Source organism: Charadrius vociferus, unplaced genomic scaffold (genome assembly GCF_000708025.1).
Source record: "Charadrius vociferus isolate BGI_N301 unplaced genomic scaffold, ASM70802v2 scaffold111, whole genome shotgun sequence".
Lineage (NCBI taxonomy): Eukaryota > Metazoa > Chordata > Aves > Charadriiformes > Charadriidae > Charadrius > Charadrius vociferus.
The window spans coordinates 5,398,395-5,419,306 of NW_009647046.1; the positions used below are offsets into that span (position 1 = coordinate 5,398,395).

Below are 20,912 nucleotides of genomic sequence, written 5' to 3' on the forward strand. Positions count from 1 at the left end.
CAGCATTACTCACTGAAGTCCTCAGCCTGGTGCTTTGGCCTGGTTCTACCCCTTCTCCTTACCACGCACCTGCCCCTTCCCCTGCCCAGCAGCCAAGGTTTGGGAGATGGAGCAGGACAAGGCATGAGACACAATGCTGAGGGATTCAGAAAAAAGTGTTGAGCTGCTGATGGGAAAACAAAATATCCCAGAAGATGAATGGGCTAGAGGATGATGGGAAGAGAGACTTTGTCAACACTACCACGAAATTCATTAGAGTCCTGCTCCATAAAGCCCCCCCCCAGTGGTCTTATAACCCCTGTCATGCAACTTGCAATTCAGGTGCTGCAAAATCCAATGTTGCCTGTGGTGCAGGGCGGCTCTGAGGTGCCCCTCTGGCTGTGAGGCACTGCTACAAAGAATCAAACTCTCCAGAAAACAGTGTTAACTTGTCTTTGTAAATATATTGACTGTGGCTTGTTCAAATAATTTTACAAGCAGTACAGAACTAAAATAAACATTAAATGGCTGTTATATCCTCTCCTAGAGAATCTAGCATGCACATACCTCAAGACTGCATGTCTAATGAAGCAGTAAGCATAGAACTAAAATAGGATAAGCATATAACAGTCAAAACATTCAAGCCAGACCAACCCAAAAAGCAAAAACCTCGTTTGTCCTATTTAGTGTGAGGTACACTTGAGCTTTTTATCCATTTCTAATGGGAAGAGCTACAAAATTTCCCCAAATCGCCACATTGCTGACTTGTCTCAATCCACTGCAACAATTTTAGCTGGGCTAGCGCTGGAAAGGTGAATGTACTCATTGAAAGTGTGGCAATACATTTTGCTTGCAACCGCCTTGCTGGAGGACTGTGCCGGTGTCAGTTTGCAGGCTGAGCTGAAATGCAATGTGCCGACGTGCTATAACACACTTGATTAAAGGAGTTACCTTGTGTTTTTGCAGGAGGCTTTGAGCCACATCCAAGGACTTCCCACAATTGGTAGAATAGGCAATGGGCAATCGCTCGTTAATCCAGTTCAGTTCCATGTCATGATAATGGTAGAATTCATAGAGATCCACTGCAGCTTCCAGCAACTTACGCCTCTCATCAAGAGGTGCTTGCAAAGACTCAAACCTAGGGGTCGTCCATTAAATTGATGTTAAAACAAAGCTTTATCCTGATTCTGCCAAGGGAATTACACTATGATACCACTGTGAAAACTAGAAAGCACAGGACGCTTTGCAATTAAATTTCAATGGTTAGTGCTGGCTGTACATACAAGAATCCCTTCTCCAGAAGGATACTTTTGGCAAGTAGACTTACATGATAACAGTAAATGTAAGCAGAAGAAAAGTTATTTACAGTTTTGAGGTCCTAGGCTTGTCCTATGACATTTTGAGAAGCTAGTCGCTGTTGAATGGTGGATCACTGCACCTGTTCGAAAGCAGTGGATGAGCTACGGATAAGCAAAGGACTAGAGGAGGAGTGCAGCAGGCAATTAGCAAGGTCCAGTAATAAGGGTTAACATGGGTCAATAGGCATTCGTGTAGGTGCAGATCAAAGCACAGTTGTGGTACAAGGGGGAGGAGAAATCATTCCTGAATATGGGTTAAACTTAATCACCAGAAGGTATTTTCTAGAAGGTAGAACAAAAAATGCTATTTGTCACAAGGGGTGGAAACAAAAAGAGAGTGACACCTCACCTTTTCAGATATTTCTGTGTTTCATCCAGAATCCTCTGGGAGTCAAAGTGATTGGTGGCCATTTTCCTTGCATGAGATACAATAGAGTACATTTTTTCTGCCAGCTCATGAGTCTCATTTTCCAGTTGTCTGTGCTGCTTGAGTAAATCCCGGCTGGAGCGCAAATCATGGCCTGTCTCAGATTCCTGAAGAACTTTCTCAATTTTCTCTATCTTCTTTTTGGCATCCTGCCAGGAAAAGATTGCAGCATACTTGTACTGACCTTTCAACATTTTTTTCTTTCACTCAGCCCCTACCATGACAGCTTCCTGGACACAATTTTTAAATCTCTAAGTCTTTCTTGGTAACATGATGGCCAGGTGTCTCTAAGAGGCATCTGCTGGGAATATTTTGTGTTGCACACTATTTTGGAGTACTTTCTGAGACACTAAAGTACATCATTAAAAAGTCTCTTTGAACTATCTTCAGTGACATAATACAAAATAATCAAACAATCTTCAAAGGCTTCAGATTGTAGCTACAACACAACAGCAGTTCCATGACATACTGGTATCAAGACAGCTTCAGAGCACGTTGTTCCTCTTATACAATTTGCCTGGATGACAATGTACTTAATACAGGGCCATGCCTCCGACCCCCAAACTGACTCTAAGCAAGCAGTTATGTTTGCACAGCATTGACCCATGCAGAGAGTTTTGATTGTTTTCCCAGTACAGTACGGCCACACAGATGCAGTGCTGAGCCTGAATTCAACAGCTTTGTATCTTGGTGCTGTGCTGACACCATTATCCTGCTCATAACTTTGGAGTTAGCTTGGTAAGCATTATATTGGGTTTTCTCTCCTGAGGTGGTAGACAAAATGGACACCTTAAAATACACTTTTATCTGGATGCTATTCTGTTTTTTTTTGTGAGGACCACACAACAGGGAACCAGACCCCTAGGCAATGCCTCCCCTCTGTTCCCCATCACCCCCTGACCTGGAGCAGTTCCATGAGCTGTTCTTGCTGCCCAGCTTGTCTCAGCTTGTCGCCTCGCTCTATCATCTTGCCATACAATTCTTTCCACTTCTTTTGAAGCTCTGACATCTTCTCCCGGATAGAAATTGCAGCATAATGGTTGTCTTGAATCAGTTGATTTCCTTTCTGGAGAAACACAGCACATTGTTTTTTTGAGCAGATCAGCATCTATGAAGTTTGGGACAAGATGGAAGACTTAGCTCCAAAACTGCCTTCACCTTTATCAGTGTTGCAAAGTGCTCCTCATTAGCCATCATTTCCTTCTCAGCAGCCTCATGCCACTTCAGTTTGCGCAGAACATTTGTTGGATCACGATAGGATTCATCTGACGCAATCTTGTACTTCTCTTCCATCCATATCAAAAGCTCAGCAGCGTCACGGTTAAACTCCTTACAGAAACAAACAGGAGTAAATTGATTTAACTTCTGATTCTGTGTGGGTTTGCAGTGCATCTTTGCTTTTAGGATCAAGTCCTGACTTTTTTTTTCCCTTACATTTCCTATGTGATTCCTATTTTCGTATCAAAGTTGTTCTACGTAATCAACACTTAATTCAAGAGTATGATCTTGAACCATTGATGAGTTTTTAAGCCCTCAGAGTAATATCTTTTAGTCCTTTTCTTACCACATTTACTAATATGTTGCTTTTAACTGTCAGTGAAGGTTTGCATTTTTGATAGACTATTTTAACTGTTAGTGGTCCCGTTCTCCAGTATAACTTTGTATCTCAGCACTGGAAGCTAAATTTGGTGCCGAAAGTACGGTTACTGTAATAACTGTGCCAAATTATTAAGACCCAGAACAATAATAAATAATGTGCAAAATAAACTTATCCAGTAGACAAAATACTCTGTTGGTGTTTTTCATTCAATATCTCCATTTTGTTTTGGTATTTTGCTGTGGTCATGTCTTTGTAAGATTTATCAACAATCTGTCACCTACTCCCTGGAAAGTGAAATCCTCTGGCTCATAGCCAAACAGAAAGTGAGCTGCAGTAGGAATGCTCAGCAGTTTGAGATCCGTCCCATATTAAGACAAAAGATAAAATCACTTCACCCGTGCTTGACCAAATCTGCAGTATCAGTCCTTTTACCTGCAGCTGTAGGGAATCCAACAACCTCTGTTTTCTCTGGGAATTGCTTTGTATCAGCTGCTCCCACCTTCGCCGGAGAGTGACCATTCTCTCTTCAATGCTACCAAGAAAAACAGGAAGTCCAATGTAGTACTAGTCATTTTTGTTCCCTTTGGCTGTACTGTAGTCATGACTATGATATAAATGGAATCTAGTTCAACACCTCTGTTAACAGGATGAAGGGACATATGGCCCTGTCCCATGACCATGCTGAGCTCATCTGGAAAGCAGCTATTGCTTGCCAGCTACTCTGGATTTTCCTTTTGTATGGCTGTGTTACATTAGTGAATTGCAGTCATGTATGCTTGACTAAAACACCCAGACCTTTCTCTTTCTCAAATATTTCCCCTTAACTAATAATTTTCTCTGTGATACAAGTGCAATGAGGCTCTGGAATGGCCTTCTAATTGTAGCAGTGCTGGCAAAAATCAGATTTTAAGAACAGTTCTATAAATTTGTGGAGGGAATTTTCAAGACATTGTCACTTGTGATCACAAGAACATGGTCTTTTTGACCCAAGAGGTCCATTCTGACCCTATATTTCTAAGTCTTGTTTGTGCAGAGGTCCCCTTACTAGATCATAGTGGCTCTAGCACAGTAAAGGAATTACAGATGATAGTTGAGCTTCAATAAAAACATGAAGGAGCTGCTCCTGATGAGTTATTTCCTTGCGAAGTCTTCTCTAACTTTTTTACAGCAAACATTAATTCTAATATTTGACACCCATAAATGAAGGAAAATTTGTTTTATGTAGGCATTTAATGAGTTTACATTAAAGAATTTTTAACACTGTATGTAATTTATGACACAAGGCGAATTATTCTAGCATTCTGAGAAATGCCACTTTTAACCTAAAGCATTTCACTTATTTGTCCTGAGAGCACAGGGAGTCTGTATTTTTTTGAAAACTTCCCTTTCCCCCTGCCCTCATCCAGCAGATTTCAGCTTGGAGGTCAACGAAACCCTGGCTCAGAGAAAGTTTTTCATTTCACCCTAATCACACTGGACCATTTATTAAAGTTAAATAAAAAAGGAAGGAGTTTGGACTCACACATGAGATGCAAAGTGCCTGCTTTCTATTAGGTTCACCCCATTTTCATTAAGTGCTTCAACTCGTCTCTTCAGTGCCATCAGCACTTGTTCAAATTCCTGATGTCGCTTCAGCAGGCTTCGAACAGCATCTACGTGGTCCTGCATTTAAGAAAGAAAATTTGATCAAGTTTTTTCTTGGTCATATGTTGTTTCTGTGGCAATAAAAAAAAAAATACTTGGACCTTATTTTCGCCCTTCTCTTTCAAGCAGGAAATATAGTGTACTTTTTGCATATGCCTAAGGATGTTCAGGGCTACAAACAAGCAGCAGGTGTTTAGGTTTATATAATACCTGGTTCTTCTGCTTTATGTTTCCACTATGTTTTCATTTTCACCTTTTAAGAAAATCTGCATTTTGCATTTATGCCAGCACTCTGGCACATCTAGGTAAGTGCAATACAAAAGGCAGTAACTATGTAAGGCTGTATTCCACTTACTTGACCCAAAAGTATTGAAGTTTCAGTTTCAACTGAAAACATAAAAGATGATGATATACCACAACCTCCTCCTTCACTGATCTTGTGAAGGCCTACATTTGGTTTTTCCCTTTATTTGATTTAATGGTCTTAAAATACTCAATGAAAAGAAAAAGCTTTATTTTTTTTTAAGTCAGGTTTTTACTCTACCAAAAAAAATATTAATTATGTTCAAGCTGAAACCTTTTTTTTTAATAGTTAGCCACTAAACTGAGTCAATCATATATAAACCATCTGACATGTACAAACACAGCAAGTCACAACTCTAGCTGTTCTCAATTTTTTTTTTTTGAGAGACTATGAGCTCCGTTCTCATTAAGATGAGTAAGAACATAAGAACATTAATAAGAACCTGAAAGTCTAGTTTCCAAGTATTAAAATGCCATGACCATAAGAATGAGGAAACTGATCTAATGAAAAAAATTGCTGCTACTTTCTGGATGAGGAGACAAAGTAGGAGAAAACAAAATCAGCTGCTGTACATACCCCAAGGTCATTTCCCCGGAGAAAGGCCTCATGGCCAGAGAGGGCTGCATTAATACGGTCTCCCTCCCTATTGAACTTCTGCAATTCCAGCCCGTCCTGCAGCTTTTTCCGTCGCTGTTCCCACATTTTCTCCAGCTCTTTGTTCTCTTCAGCAAGCCTCTCCATGGACTGGTGGACATCTACGGTCCTGCTGTTACTGGGTTGTTCGTGGATTACTTTGCGCCCTAGCTCTTCCAGCTGCACAAACCTTCCCAAAGTCAGAAAGAAAAGTGAGACCTCACTGCATGAGGCAATATGAATTCTCTTTCATCACAGCTCTTGGCTGCCTTGGTAGTACCTAGACATTAAGCTTCCCTCCCTTCCTTTCACTCTTTTGCTGCTAGCCATGGTTGTGCACTACAAAGTACAGCTGATTGTTTGCTCAGGGATACATGCTGGAGGCAGTAGGCAAGATTTCCCCATTTGGAATGAAAGCCCATATAAGCAGGCTTTCCCATTAAAAGGGAAAGGAGGGGCAACTCAGTATATGGAGCTTCATAACAGTGCAGAAGGAGAACTGAAGATGATGGCAGCTGGAAGCACAAGGCCTCAGAAGGGAGGGACTCGGGGAACTGAAATAAAGTGCAGATGGCACTATCTGAGTGTCAAGAGAGCTTGTGGAATACTACTCCAAACATACAGCTCCTCCTTTCCTCTCCATCAGCCATCAGGATAAGTATGCAAAAGCTAACTGGATTTTGTGTTCCGCAATCTCCCTTTAACACTAAGTTTCAAGAGTATTTGAATAAACTCTAAGCATCAATTTAATACACAATTTATGTACATGATACACATGTTTCATCTCCACAGTACTGTTGTCACATTACCCCACTCTGCCCACCCTGACAGAATCTCTCTACCTTTCTTTCTGAGACCTAATTTCTTTCAGCAGGTCCTGATGTTCCTTCAGCAATTGCTCTGCAGAAGCCACATCCACACCCATTTCTTCACTGCTCAGTTTCTCCCGAATGCCTTCTGCCCACAGCAGCAGCCTGCGGCTGTCTTGCAGGAAGGACTGTTTATTTTGGGCCCGCTGAAGAATGTCCCTCTTCCTTTGGGTCTCCAGCTTGAGCTTTGCCAGAAGCCTCTCCATGTTCTCCACCTGCTCAGTGATGGCCCTGCTTTCTGCAGGGTTGGTGTCCTTAATCCTACCAAGAGGAAATACATTAAATGGGATACACACTTCAGGCATTTAGAGCTTGAATCGATACTATTTAAAAGGCACGGATTTGGATATTTACACTTCCATTAAAAAGAAAGTCACCTAATGCCACAAATGCTCCACACTAGCAAGAAATATTCAGCATTCTGCAGAAAGCACATCCCTGCAAAAGACTGGTAATACTGTTGTAGTTCAATGATTCATTCCCATTGTGAATGTACAGAAAACTTCAAGAAGTGAAAAACTTTAAATTCATATTTCAAATTCAAACTCCTGTGCACAATTCTCTGCTGTCTTTCTTCCTTCATCCTTGCTTTCCTTGATTACCCTCATTCAGGACCTAAATGATACCTAATTCAAAATGTGGAAGTAATTCCCACTAGCAGAGAAAATTTGTTAGACCCACAAACAATCCTGTGATGTTTATCCTCCTACAACAGTGAATTCTGGAAGCAATCGCTTCACTGATCACCCAGCCATACTCTAGAGAGATGCTCTCCATCCAGCAGGCAAGTCAGGTCTTCAGGTTGCTAGAAAGAGAAACTTCACAAGCTGCTCATTCTCTTTATACCCGTAATTTACAACGTGATCTTAGAGAACTAGCAAAGAATATGGAAACAAAGAGCAGATTCCTTACGATTTTGCAACACTCCTCAAGTATTCAATTTTCCTCTCTATCACCAGGACCTCTCTCTCAACTGTAGACAGTTTGCGCTTGTCTGACTCCAACCCAGCAGGCGAGTTCCCTGGTTCCAGATCCCCAAGCTGGACCATCTTGTCTTGCAGTAGTACTCCTATGCTCTCACAGTCCTGAAGAAACGTCCTCACATCAGCCACTCCAATCAGCTCAGAGCCCTTCTCCTCCTTCAGAGTTTCCATGCGTTCCCACCTTGGAAAGAGACAAGCCGATTACTTGCATCTAGCTCCAGCCATTACCCCAAAACTTGCCATCACCTAGACAGCAGATTCAATTTATAGCCTTCATTATACATGAGCTATATCCTTTTTTCTATTCAGAAAAAGCCTTGTATAAAGATTTCATCAGGAATCAAGTGGGTTGAAGGTGGTGAACACTAGCACTCCCCCAGAGTCTCAAAGTTCATCCCAGTGCCATCTCAAGCATGGGAACCCTGCTCAGGTGACCAGAACACACTGGACACAATGCCAATAAACAACAGTGGTCAAAATCAGGACCATGCTGTGCTTGTCAGTTCCAGTTGGGTGGCATGGTGCCAGGAGTATGTACACAACAGGTACTAAACATACTTGGTGAAGTCAAACAAGGTTTGATGTTCCTTTCAATATTTGTGAAGGGCACCCTCACCCTGATGTTTAAGTAACCAAATCAGTTGCTAAAGTGCAATAGAGACAGAATTCCTCTGAATCCATCGCTGTCACCTGTGGGTGGATTCATGTTGTCCTTTAATGCACAAACACACACACAGACACAAATTGATGCAGTTTAATATCTCAGTGTCAGGGGCCTTGAAGCACTGCAGTCCTGGAGGCATAACACCAGGCTCAGGGCCAGCCTAGCGCCAATGCGGCTGAGGGCTGTCCCCTTCCCACTGGTGACAGTGGGGACAGGCTGCCACACAGCTCTGAGGATCAGGACTCACCTCTGTCCCTGACTATCACCCCAGGCCTGCCATGCTCGCCTCCCTGCAGGACTGGGCCTGCATGCTGAGACCCCTCTGCTCATGCCAGCTCCCCATCCCAAAGGGAGCAGCCAGCCCTCGCTGTTCCCTGGCAGCCTGGTCCAGGCCTCACACCAAAAATGGGCTTCCCAGCCAGGCCGCAGCCCTGCCACAGACCAGTTGGGCTGTGGGGGCTATGGGCTGCCCACAACCCCCCTGCCTGCCCTGCTCCCTGGCTGGGGCGGTGGGACAGGCCCCGGCCGCGAGGCCCAGCCCAGGCCCCAGGGAAGAGCAGCCCCTGTCCCAGTCCCTGTTTGGGGGCAACAGCCGCACCCGAATACAGCAAACCTCAGCCACAAGCAAAAACCTCCCCTCAGGGCAATTCTGGAAGCTAAAAATCTATCAGGCAGGTATTCTCTCGGTGTAGCCTAGACGGGGTGTGACAGGTCAGCTCTCCCGTTGCCCCCATGAGACAATCCTGTGTTTCACCAGGAGCAGCTTTACCTGCTGTTGATCTCTTCCAGCCAGATCTGGATCTCAGAATATTTGCTGGGACTGATTTTTCCATATTTAACCGCTAATTTTTCAATATCTCCCAGCTGGCCTTTGCCTGCAGCCAGTTCCGTTAAAAAGCTCTAAAATAGAAAAGACACAAGAATACAGAATTTGAGGTTTTTCCTTTTCTATGGACATGACTCTCAATAATCTTCCATATCCACTCATCTCCCACTTTCACAGCTGTCTTCTGCGTTTTGCCTGTCTGCTGACACCATGCCCACCTGCGCATGTAGTTCCCCTATAGCCGTCCCAGCCCCCCCTGGTGTGCACCCTACACCGATGCACATATGTCCCACTCCACTGGGATGCAAGCACACTGAAGGGTTTTTTTCATCACCTGGCATTCTTCTTCAAGTGGCATAAGATAAGCCACAAAGAGTCCTTTTGTACCGTGATATTTGTACAGGATATCACATCCACAGGAAAAGTTAAAGGGACATAATCGCATCAGCTTCAATAAGCTCAGCATAGTTTATATGAAAGAAATACCTGATCTATGCATGAACTCCATAAATTGAAACGGATGAAAAGACTCTCAAAACTTCATCTCTCAACTGTATCTATTCTCCCTAGGTCAATTTGATTTAAAAGGTGTGGTCTGTGAGCAAGGAAAAGGGGTACCTCATATTTCTGCTGCATGACTTCCACATTGTCTGCTTGAGGCTGAAGAGTCCGGAAAATGTTCTCTTTATCTTTCATCCATGACTGAAATTCTTCGCAAGAGCTACAGAAGCGGTAATATCCAATCATCTCCTCCAGAGCCTTTTTTCTGTCCTGTAAAACAGATGAACACTTAAGTATTGCTGTAAAAGCTCCTTGCTGTTCGAATTAAAAAAAGATCCTTGCATTTAAACTACAATACACAGGTGGTAGCTTAGTAGTTTTGCCAGAAACAGCTGCAAGAGAACAGAACATATTACCTGAAGACCACAATACTTCTTCCCAGAGCAACAGTGGTTTAAACACACAAGAGAAGTAGTTGGAGAGTGCTCAGTCCCTGACAAGCAGCAAGGCCACTGTGCTGCTCGCTGCTGCTGATTGAAGATTTACCTCAGTAACCTCAGGAATATGTAAAAGTACTGAACAACATGTTTCTGTTGGTCTTTAAGGCAGGATTGCGGCAGGTGGGAATGAAAAGTAATAAAAGGAGAATGTAGATTATGGTTGGTTTTGGTTTTTTTTTTTGGTATCAGGTAAAACAGCCCAAAGATTGAGGAGTTCCAGCAAGCAAACATTAGGGGGGAAAAAAAAGAAAAAAAGATTACACAAAAGAATCCACTCATCATGCAGTAAAAAGATGAGAAGGTAAATGGGAAGTTTGCCAATATAAAATGTGTTTTGATAGAAAACTTCAGTGATAATCTCAAGCCTTGAAGTCCCACAGGGTAGGATTGAGGCACGTTATTAAACTGAAAAGCAGAAGTCAGCATAGCACTTAACCTCACTGTGCATTGCTTTGGACTTAACTATTTTCGTGAATTGCAAAACATTGGAGAGGATACTATACCTCAGCCATGCTCTGTAGATTTTCATAAAGTGAATCTATTTCATCTTGGGTCTTCCAGATATTCTCTGGAAGAAAATGAACATCTGGACCGGAGATTCCAGGGAATGCAGCTTCAGATGTTGCCCAGGTTCGACTGAATGGCAGCTTATTTGTCTTTTGATTTAAGTCACTTGAGGCTTCCTTCTTCACCACCTGTTAAACAAAATTTAACCAGAACCAATGGATGAATATTTCCGATTTGGATAAAAATTTCACATGGAAGGAATGTTTGGATTTCCTAGTTCAAGTAACAGCATTCTCAGCCTTTAAACAAAATATTTCCAGTATTTGTTTGAATCTGTTTCCTTTTTTTATTATTCTGAAAGAATGAACCAAATAACTGAAAGACATTTTAGTTTTGTTTAAAGAAGTTTCATTCAGCTCATTTTTAATTATAGTGACTGAGTAAAAATTCTCATTTTGTGCCTACATCAAAGCGCTTTTTTTTTTTTTTAATTTTTAAAGTTGTCAACAAACCAAGGAATTGACTAGGCTCACAGTTCTATTTGTGGTGATGTTTTAGTACCTGAACTTTTCCAGTTTCAAAGCCCGTGAGTGCCCCAGTGAATAAATGCTTTTATTTGCACATCGATACCATCTTGTCACATACTTTTTCATGTTTAATAGCAAAGCAACAGAATTTTTGTTCTAATAAAAATTAATGTTAGAAAGACGAGGTAAAGGAAAGACCCAAAGTAGTGCTCATAGCTCTCAAACTGGTTTGGCTAAACATTGAGTGATCACAAAATTCTGAAAGAAGCAAGCTGTGAAATGTGTCATTCATCTCCCCTGACTTCTGTTGTCAAATGAGCTGATCCTCAAGTCAAAAGCTCCCTTTCTAGTCAGTGAGAAAGCAGGGTATCTGCAAAGGTTGACTTCATCCCATGTGCCTTAAACATCCATCCTGAGATGGTATGAATTGCTCCTGGAGCTGTGGGATAGTTCATCACTATATTAGGATGCAGAAAGAATTTCTAAATATGTCCAGATTAAAAGTCTACTTTTTAAAGCTGATTGAAACTAATAATGTTATGGAATAAAGAGTGCAAGGGTATTTGTGAGGACCAGTAGAGGAAACTAATATAGATTTCTAGCATTTCACAGAACACTAACTAGGTGGGCCACAAGTGGCCAATGAACTTCTTTGTCAGCTAAAAATTTGCCTCAGTTCTAACTAAAAATTTCTTCTGAATTAAAATATGCTCCTGTTTAGGTCAATTGGAATATTCTATTCTGGTTAAATAAAAATATTTTACACAATTAAAGAACATTTAATTTACATTCTTCAACAAAATGTGAAACAACCCCTCATCTACTTACTGCAGCTGGAGCTTGCTCTGCTGCAATGCCAGCCTGCTCTTTCAGGCGTCTCATCTCAGAGGAGTAGGCTGCAATCTCCTTCTCCAGGCGCAAGTGACGATGCAACAGTGCTTCAGCGCTTGATTCATCTTTTCCATAGTCCTTGCTGGCCAGAAGGGGCTGCCTTTCTCGCAACCATGAATTTGCTTCATCGATGTCTGCAAAGTACTGAAGGAACACAGGGAAGAAAACACTTGGCTTCATCCTGAAAGTATCATATCTAGCTCCTTCTTCTTTTGAAAATAATAAATAAGGCAGAAATGCCATTAGGTTTGCAGCTATAAGGTTATTTCCAGGTGTTGTGAAAGCTATGAATAAGGTAGCTCTAAACCTGTGATGTATTTCATGATCACATCAAGCACAGATAATTCACAGAATCACAGTGAGTAAATAAATTCAAGGATTGACTATATAACTCTTTAAAAACTCCTAACTAACCCAAACTTTATGGTGCTCAATAGCGGTGGTAAAAGGAACCCAGAGCGTACAACATTGGTAGGCACCACGTAATTCCAATGGGTATTTACTAAAGGTTCTAAGGAATAGCCCAACAACAATGAACTCAGCCTAAACAAAAGCTTTCTTCTTTTTTCCAGAATTCGCAGTCTGCCTGGTATGGTTGTAAAAAAGCAGAATAAGATTTTGAGATATAGAATAAAGATACAGCAGGAAAAAAAGAAGAAAACCCATAGTAGTGAAGGAAAAAGAAAGAAGAACTAAAACATTATAATGATGTTGAACTTACTAGACAGAAGAGAGAATTTAGACTTTGTCAAGAACAAAGCTGTTAAGTCTTGTTCAAGTGTCTCATGGGAAAAACAGACTGAGCAAAAAACTTGGGGAAGATATAATAAGAATACCTGAGATAACGTGATGTGATTTGTGAATGCTGCTTTTATTAGAGCTCTTTATTTGCAGATGTGTGAGTGGTTGTTGGTGTACAAGTATAGACCAGAATGGCAGAGTTTGGGAAGTTCACAGTCAATCCAAGTCTTATGGCATGTTTCTTTTGTTGTTGGTTTTTGGGTTTTTTTTCCCATGTTAGAAAAATGTCACAGAGCTACCCAGATCCCACCCTCAAAAAAGACTCTGCATCAGCACTATTTTGTGAGCTATTTCCATTAGCATTTTTCACTTAAAGCAACTCCTAGCTGCTCAAATCTCCTGTCTGGCTGGCTTGCAGGAGGATTGAGAATTTGCTGCTGGAGATCTTTTTGAAAAACAACACCTGAAGGCTTCCTGCCACTGCTGCCCTGCACGCATGAGCATGGGGAAGAAGTGAACCGCATCTGTGTCCCCCATACCACACACCACAGCAGAGCCCTGCTTACCTGTTTGATGAGAGCTGCTGCCTGCAGGCGGTTTTTGCGATCAGCCACCTCATCTTGGAGCTGCTGCCACAACTTCTGGAGGTTGTCTGTCTGCCTCAGAATGTCCTCCTGACGCACGGGGTTCTTTTGGCTCAGCTCCCAGCCCCTCCTCATCACATCTGCACATATGGCCCTGTGGGAGTTGCACTCTGCTTCGAGAGCCTTGCAGAAGGACGGGAGACATGTCAGCACAACTCACTCCACACCAGCTGAGGGCGAAGAGGGGGTCCTGTTCTCCACTACTGTAAAACTAAGAGCCGTGTGTCTTACCAATGCCTATGACTTTTCCCTGAGCCCTGAGATGATTGCCCCTTCCCTCCACACACACAAGTTACTTTCCTAGTTTTTGCCTTTGATGTGAAGCTTGTTATGCAGTCTTCTCTGAGGTACATACTTGTTTGTTGTCCATCAATTCAGCTGCTTTATGCCTTCCAGAAGCAAAAAATACACAAACAGCTGCACACAAATGTATATTAAAATTAAAGAAGAGGCTCCTGTTTCAGTTTTGTCATGCAAGTTCTCAAGTCCACAGGTCTCTTCACTTGTTCACAGTGATTCTTTGCCGTAAGAAGGCAGTAGTTCATATAGCTAAACTTTTGATATTAGCGCACAGCAAGCTCTTAGGGAAAGTGGTAACAGATTTGCAAGCTCACGCAATGTTACCCATCCTGCCTGTTACCCATCTGTCTTCTTTTCACCATCTCTTTCTTTCCTCACATCTCTCTTGGCCAGGAAAGGTGGGTGGGAAAACCAAGAACTAGCAACCTTTTTTCCCTCCCATCCAAAGTGAGCAAATATGGAGCCCAGTGTCTTCACTAGAAGCTGCACTTCTAGTCCAGTGTGAAGCATATTCCTTCTCTACTCTTTACTTCCCCTCTTGAGGAAAAATCCCAACCCTATACATTTTTTAAAAATTCTAAATGCTGGTCATGACACTTGAGATAATGAGTGGTTTGACAGCTTTCTTATAAGTGCTGCGCTGACTGAACTGAAGGACATAAATGTTCTAAAATCTTGCTATAATACAAAGACAAAGCACCACCACCAAAGTAAGATACCTTGTGCTTCTGAATAGAGGCTGTAATCTGGCTGACATCTTTCTCTAGTGTTGTCGTTCTTGCTAGCTTCCATTTCTCAGAGATCCACGATTCTTCCTCTTTGCAGTCACGAAAGAATTCAAAAAGCTTCAAAGCATCTTCTAGCTGAGATTTTCTGAAACAAAGGAACAAATAGTGTATCTCAATCAGAAACAGGATCCCATGGACACAATGGTAGCATAATCAAAGAAGAATTTCGAAAATCCAAAATTTGAATGCCTTTAACTCCTCTTTGTCATAGGTTAATTTATTCATGGAAGATGACAAAAGAAACAAAATTACATTTCCCTCTTCCTTTAGGAGAGGAGGAGCTAACCACATGCTATTCAGACTTCATGTAAAGCAAGTCATAATAAATGCTGAGCAAGCCATTCTTCATCTACGAAAGCAAGCGATCTCTTTCAGTCAACTGCAATCAAGACACTCAAGTTGCTTGTGTTACATATTTATAAATGGAAAAATGAAAAATTTCAAATGCTGGGAAGCTCTGCCTTCTGATTAAGGGAGTGATTGGCCATCCCAATCAGGAAGAACAGAGCCATAAACACAGCCCTACCGTGACTTGCTCAGAGCTGTAAGGTTCTGATACAGCTGACGAAGCATCTGAACTTTTGCATAAAGCACTTCTGGTTTAACTGTGCTGTGTTTGCTGATTTCTGCTGTCTTCTGGGTGATATGTGTCAGTCTATCATCATAGGCAGAGATCTGCGAGTCTACCAAGTTGTGCTTCTGCAGCAAATCTACTACTTCCAGGAGCTGCTTCCCACAGTCCTGGGAACTCACTAGTACCTGCAAATAAAGTGACAAATAAAAGGCATTGGTAGAGAGTGCATCCAGGGGCTCAGTACAAAGAAATCAGTTGAAAGATTCCTGTTGACTTATATTGCTTCTAAATGTAAAAGAATGATGTCAGCTAGGTAAAGCTGAAAAGCTGCCTAATTACAGGAAACATACTTTTCTTTCAATTTCAATAAGCTAACTGAAATAATCCAGAGTTTCTATCTATTGCAGCACAAGTAATAGTCTCTTCAAATAAGCATCTGTTTTCCTACCTAAGTTATTCCTACTGATTAAGTACTCAAGGTCTCAGAATTCGTGGGTTCAAGGAGTAGCCCTTTCCTATACACTCATCGGTAGGCAGACTGATTCACAGTCTGTATTTGGAGAATTCTACAATATCTCATTTTATGGTATGTTTTGGCTGCAATGTTTTTTGTTTGTTTGTTTGAGGAACTTACTTGCCTCTGATATCTAAGTAATGAAAATAAGCACTTCATAGTATTTAATTGGTGGCTGACGAAGGTACCAAGTGCTTAAAAGTCTGTCGTCTTTCTAATTGTATCAATGGATACAATTATCAATCCTATTGTAAGATGTTATCTTTCCTTACCAGTCTTTTCCCAAATCCTCAGGTTGTCATGGTTCCAACAACATTATTACCATAGTGTTCTTTGCTCACTAACACTAGGATAGAAGGATTCATAACTTACAGATAGCTCTTATCTTTAATTTGAAATTCACAACTGCATATAGCACGTTGACTCTTCCAACTTAGGTACAAGGTAACCTGTATTTGTAAGCATTTTTCTGTCTTTAAATAAGACAAGGCAAGACCAAAGGATGTATATATACTTCCCGCCATTACAAAATCAATATTAAACCAGTTTTCCCTTTAGCATAGGAAATTACTTTGCGCTCTGACACTCTAGCAACACTTGGAAATTCTTGCTAAAAGCAATCACTGTGCATTTACAGTGGAACCTTTCTCTATCACAAGTTTAGATACCTGAAAGCCAGACATAAGCCTGAACTACTCCCCACCTGAATGGAGGTACTTCCGGAAGGTAATTCAGAAGAATTACTTGGAACGCAAACAGGAGGCTGTTTTATTCCACTTTTGCTTTTACACTTCTCAATTTAGGTGAGATTATTTCCCATCTTTATTTCACTACATAACTTGAACCTGTAGTGCACTCCTTGTAATACCATATCTGGCTTTCTGATTAGGGAGACCCCCTGTAGCAAAGCCTGTTTTTTCTCGTGTAGTTACCTGCAATGATGAACTGAAATGCACAGTTAGGCATTCAAGTAAAAAGGGTGTATTTTCTCTATAGCTGATAGACTTATCTTTCATTGGCACCAGGCAGCCCCTGGAATGTGGGGGCTTTTTTAGGGATGCACACTGGTAGCAGTGCAAGCTGTGCGCTGGTGGAGAGGATTCAGTACCTGCAGCTCTTTCAGCTCCTCCATAATGGCATCAGTGTCCCTCAGGAGGCCCAGAATTTCCTGCATTGTACCCAGGGAGTGTTGTCGTCTCTGCAGCTGATCCAGAAGATCCTGCCATTGCTTTGAAATGCTGTTTTGTCTACAAAGGAAGGGAGAGAAATGACCAATTTGGACCAAAGACTTTGGGCAACACTGGGAGATTCTCAGAGCTTGCAGCTTTAGAGGAGCTAAATGAACACACACAACTCTTGCCATTAGTGCAAGAGGACAGGCCATGATCACAAAATGGGTCAAAGCAATGTTGTTATCTAGTTAGTGTGACCATGGGGAGGAATTTTGGATAGCACATCAACTGTCACTGACTTTTCTAATTTAGAGATTGTTTTTTATAGATCCTTATACTTGACGTCTAACATTGCTTTCATTTGACACAATGAAAAGGCCTGGAAAAAAGAAGTGGTCTTTAAATGGCTGCTTGAAGTAAAAAATTAATCTAAACCATATCATGAGTCACAAACTGATCTCATAAAAAGTTTGGTTTACTCTTTTATAACTGTTTTTCTTAATTTTCCCACAGGTTTCTGATTTTTTCCGAACTTAGAAAAGCATTGAAATACCACAAGAGAAGTTATTTGTACAGCATTATTAGCCATTTCCAAATCAGGCTATATTGATGATCAGAGAAGTCAATTTCCTGAGATTTGCTCCAAACTGGAGTCAATCTGAGAAGACTTTGTGCCTCAACTAATCTGTATCTCCCCAAACTACACACTGAAAAAGAAATGTGATGATTTGGAAAAAAATGTATCCCTCTAAGCATTTTTGATGGAAGATAAGACTTTTGGCAGGACAAGTATTTTCATATGTAATGAAAATATCTTAAAACTGTTTTTCACCAGAAAACAGTTTGAGGGTTTGATCATTCAAGAAAAAAACTAAAATTTTAAAGATAACAAAGCATTTGTCTTAGCTGCTGAAACTATTCACAGGTAGAAGAAATTCCTGCCAGTTCTACTCAGGAGGAGCAGAGCTATGATTCATAGCTACAATTAATTTTCTTCCACCATACCACAGAATTTCAACTAATTTCAACCTCCACCGCTACACAGTCTCATGACTATCACTCACTTCTTTGCGATTTGATCTTTGCCATGATAGTTCTCCTGGGTGATGACTGTGGCCATTTCATCCAAAGCTGTGAAGCGTTCCCTCCTGGGGAGTACATCTGCCACAATGGCTTCCAGCTTCTTACTGGCAGCTTCCATCCTGTCTACGCTCTCTGGCCAGAAGTCCTGCTTCCCAATCACTTTCCTCATGTCTTCCAAGTAGGACTCACGCAGGGCTGCCTTCTTCAGGAACCTCTGGGCAAGCTGTTCCAGCCTTTCTAGCCTCAGCATCTCCTTCTGCAGTGCTTTTCCCCGGTTGTGCTCTGCCTTTTCCAGGATAATCCAGTGCTTTTCCACATCCTGCAGTGTCCTCCCCTCTGGAGGCAAGTACGGCCGTTGGTTGTTGGCTCTCTGCTTGGTCCTAATGTTGAACAGATGAGCTTCAATCATGCCCTTCTCTTGATATTTGGGAGGTTTCTCCACAGTGCGGAAGGTCTTGAAGTTGGCCATCAGCAGCCACATTTCCTGAAGAGAGTTGGGGAAATGACGGTCATCCAGTTCCATCACCTTCTGTTTAATCCATTTCAGGAGGTCGGAGACCATCTGCTCATATAGAAGCTTCAAGTCATCTATCTCCTTCAGGAGGAACACGATCTGTGGGAATATGAAGTTATACGCCACATAAGAAGCAGACTGAAGCAAGGTGGATGAACAGAGAGCAACATCTTCATAAAGAAAGCTTAGGATTCAAATAGTTGAATATGTTAGCTGAATGTGTGCCAGGAAAACAGTATTTAACAAGCATGTTGCCACAGTCATCACATTTTTATACCAATGTGGTGACAGCTGCGACATCAGAAGCCAGGTGAAACCCTAGAATAACCTTCAATAAAACACACATAAACAAATATTATTTAATGTCTTATTCAGTTTCTGTTTAAGAAAAGTTTAATTTGGGAATAAATAGCATGCATGTGGAGACCGTCAGTAGTTCCTTTGTGGGCTGACTAGAAAGCAAGAAACCCAAACTGAGAATTCAGATTTTTTTGTTTCACAATGGAAAAAACCATTTTTTTCCCCCTCAATCCTCATTCCTAAACCCCAAACAATTCTATCCCACCTAATATGCAATTATACCCTCTTAGCTTCACCACATTAGGCTGTTGGAGACATTTGACAAGATCCTGTTCTCTCACACGCCCACAGCAGACTGTGGTCAAACAGCCCCTCCTCAACCTCTTCTCCTGGAGCTGTTTCTCTTTATATAAATTATTAGAGAATGTTTCGTAGCCAAACAGGGGGTAGGTAAGAACGTTAACTCTGATTTAATACTAATTTTCCAAGTCCAGGGCATTTATCTATTTCATTTGTTGTCTGACCTGCCTTTATTTTAAGTTCAGGTAAGCACTGGAGCAAACATTTAAGATGAAATCCATAATGAAATAAATAGTGTTAGAATGAAACCATCCTTTCTTTCCATTTTGCATTCTTTCCACCTTTGTCTTTTTACTCTATATTTTATTTTTTCCTCGCCCTAACTTAGTAGCCCTCCTGCAGATGTCAGGTTTAATGCTGAACAATATTGTCTGTCTCTATCACTCCCCTGAGCCCACCTGCTCCAACCAGGCAGATTAGTAACGGAGATGGCACTGAGCAAAGACCCAGTCCCTGCAAGTGGTAATCTGCTTTTACCTACCAGAAAGCACACTTGGCAATGAATATGTGTCACGGGGTGGGAAGAGGAGTAAAACAGCACCAACCTTTAGTGCAGGAAAAGCAGCCCGTGACATCAGGGCTCCCTTCTGTATTTTCTGCCATCGTACCCAGTTCTCGCTGAAAGATCCTAGCAAATGCATGGTCACCTCACATGGGAGGGGAAAGGAGATTTACCTCCCCGGGCTGATTCTCTCTGCCATCCTGGTCACACACTTAGTCTGAACTCAAAGGCTTCCTTGACACATTCAGGCTTCACTCCCCAATCCTATTAGTAAATTCAGAGCTGCCTATTTGAGGGGACTAAGGACACGAAGAGATTAACATCTGTTTTGTTCTCCTTCTGTATGTTTGTGTGTGTCAGAAATGCCACAAAATTCCTTCAGTTTTCCATCAGCAGGACACGAGTAGTCTTTAATATAACTCATGACCATATGTGAGACAAAATATATGTGGAAACTGAAAAAAAAACACCTTAACTTTTCTCTAGGAGTGTTTCCCGTTCTTTAGGAAAGCAGAAAGAGAGAGAGAATAGAAAGAATAAATATTCCTATACAAAACAGAAAAAACAGTAGAGCACAACAAGAACTGAAAAAGGACAGAGTAAGAAATACTCTTTCTGTTTTTTACCATAATACAAAAGTTACAGCCTATTTGATCCTTGGAGTTCCTCTAATACATGCTTGGTGACTCAAGGACTATTTCAGGTTTATCAGAAGAAAAATTATGTCTCGGGGCCAAAAATCCAGAGACTCGTGTGTAGACCAGGCAAATCCTACTGCCCACTGTCCTCACTGATGCCCAATCTTTGTTTGACTGAATTCCAAGTCTTGCTCTCATCTAACGTTTCTCTTAAGAGAACATCACCGCTACTGATACATGTTGCGGGATCATCTTTTCTCAGTCCACTTTGTGAGCTGAGGAAATCCTGCTTTGCAAAAGCTTGTCACCTTGTCACCACCAGGAAAGTCTTAGTTTGGATTTTTGTGCCTCCCATTAAGCAATATGCTCCCGCTCTCAACTGCACAGGCAGTTCTCCAAGTCCAGATGTTCATGTAGGACCCATCCTGGGTATACAGGTTTTCTAGGGACTATTTGTTTTGTATTTTTGACAAAACCAGAATAGGTTATTCTGAAGGTAGAAAAGAAATTGTCCCTAAGGAAAGTGGTCTTCAGTGGAAAAACCACAAAATTCCTTCAGTTTTCCATCA

General features: G+C 41.6%; 1 protein-coding gene across 1 annotated transcript in view; it reads right to left on the reverse strand.

Moving 5' to 3' along the window:
• Positions 1 to 18,642, reverse strand: part of SPTBN5 (spectrin, beta, non-erythrocytic 5) — a gene marked incomplete at its 5' end in the record, with an annotated part of 90,096 nt that extends 71,454 nt beyond the window's left edge. Inside the window, 18 exons of the mRNA XM_009895729.1 lie at positions 931 to 1,117; positions 1,687 to 1,913; positions 2,666 to 2,830; positions 2,923 to 3,093; positions 3,797 to 3,896; positions 4,887 to 5,026; positions 5,889 to 6,135; positions 6,788 to 7,075; positions 7,727 to 7,978; positions 9,231 to 9,361; positions 9,906 to 10,058; positions 10,792 to 10,983; positions 12,151 to 12,357; positions 13,521 to 13,721; positions 14,618 to 14,771; positions 15,213 to 15,445; positions 16,883 to 17,021; positions 18,011 to 18,642. Of these exons, the coding sequence (XP_009894031.1) occupies positions 931 to 1,117; positions 1,687 to 1,913; positions 2,666 to 2,830; positions 2,923 to 3,093; positions 3,797 to 3,896; positions 4,887 to 5,026; positions 5,889 to 6,135; positions 6,788 to 7,075; positions 7,727 to 7,978; positions 9,231 to 9,361; positions 9,906 to 10,058; positions 10,792 to 10,983; positions 12,151 to 12,357; positions 13,521 to 13,721; positions 14,618 to 14,771; positions 15,213 to 15,445; positions 16,883 to 17,021; positions 18,011 to 18,642 (3,819 nt within the window). The remainder of the gene's footprint in view (positions 1 to 930; positions 1,118 to 1,686; positions 1,914 to 2,665; positions 2,831 to 2,922; positions 3,094 to 3,796; positions 3,897 to 4,886; positions 5,027 to 5,888; positions 6,136 to 6,787; positions 7,076 to 7,726; positions 7,979 to 9,230; positions 9,362 to 9,905; positions 10,059 to 10,791; positions 10,984 to 12,150; positions 12,358 to 13,520; positions 13,722 to 14,617; positions 14,772 to 15,212; positions 15,446 to 16,882; positions 17,022 to 18,010) is intronic.
• Positions 18,643 to 20,912: the final 2,270 nt, after the last annotated feature.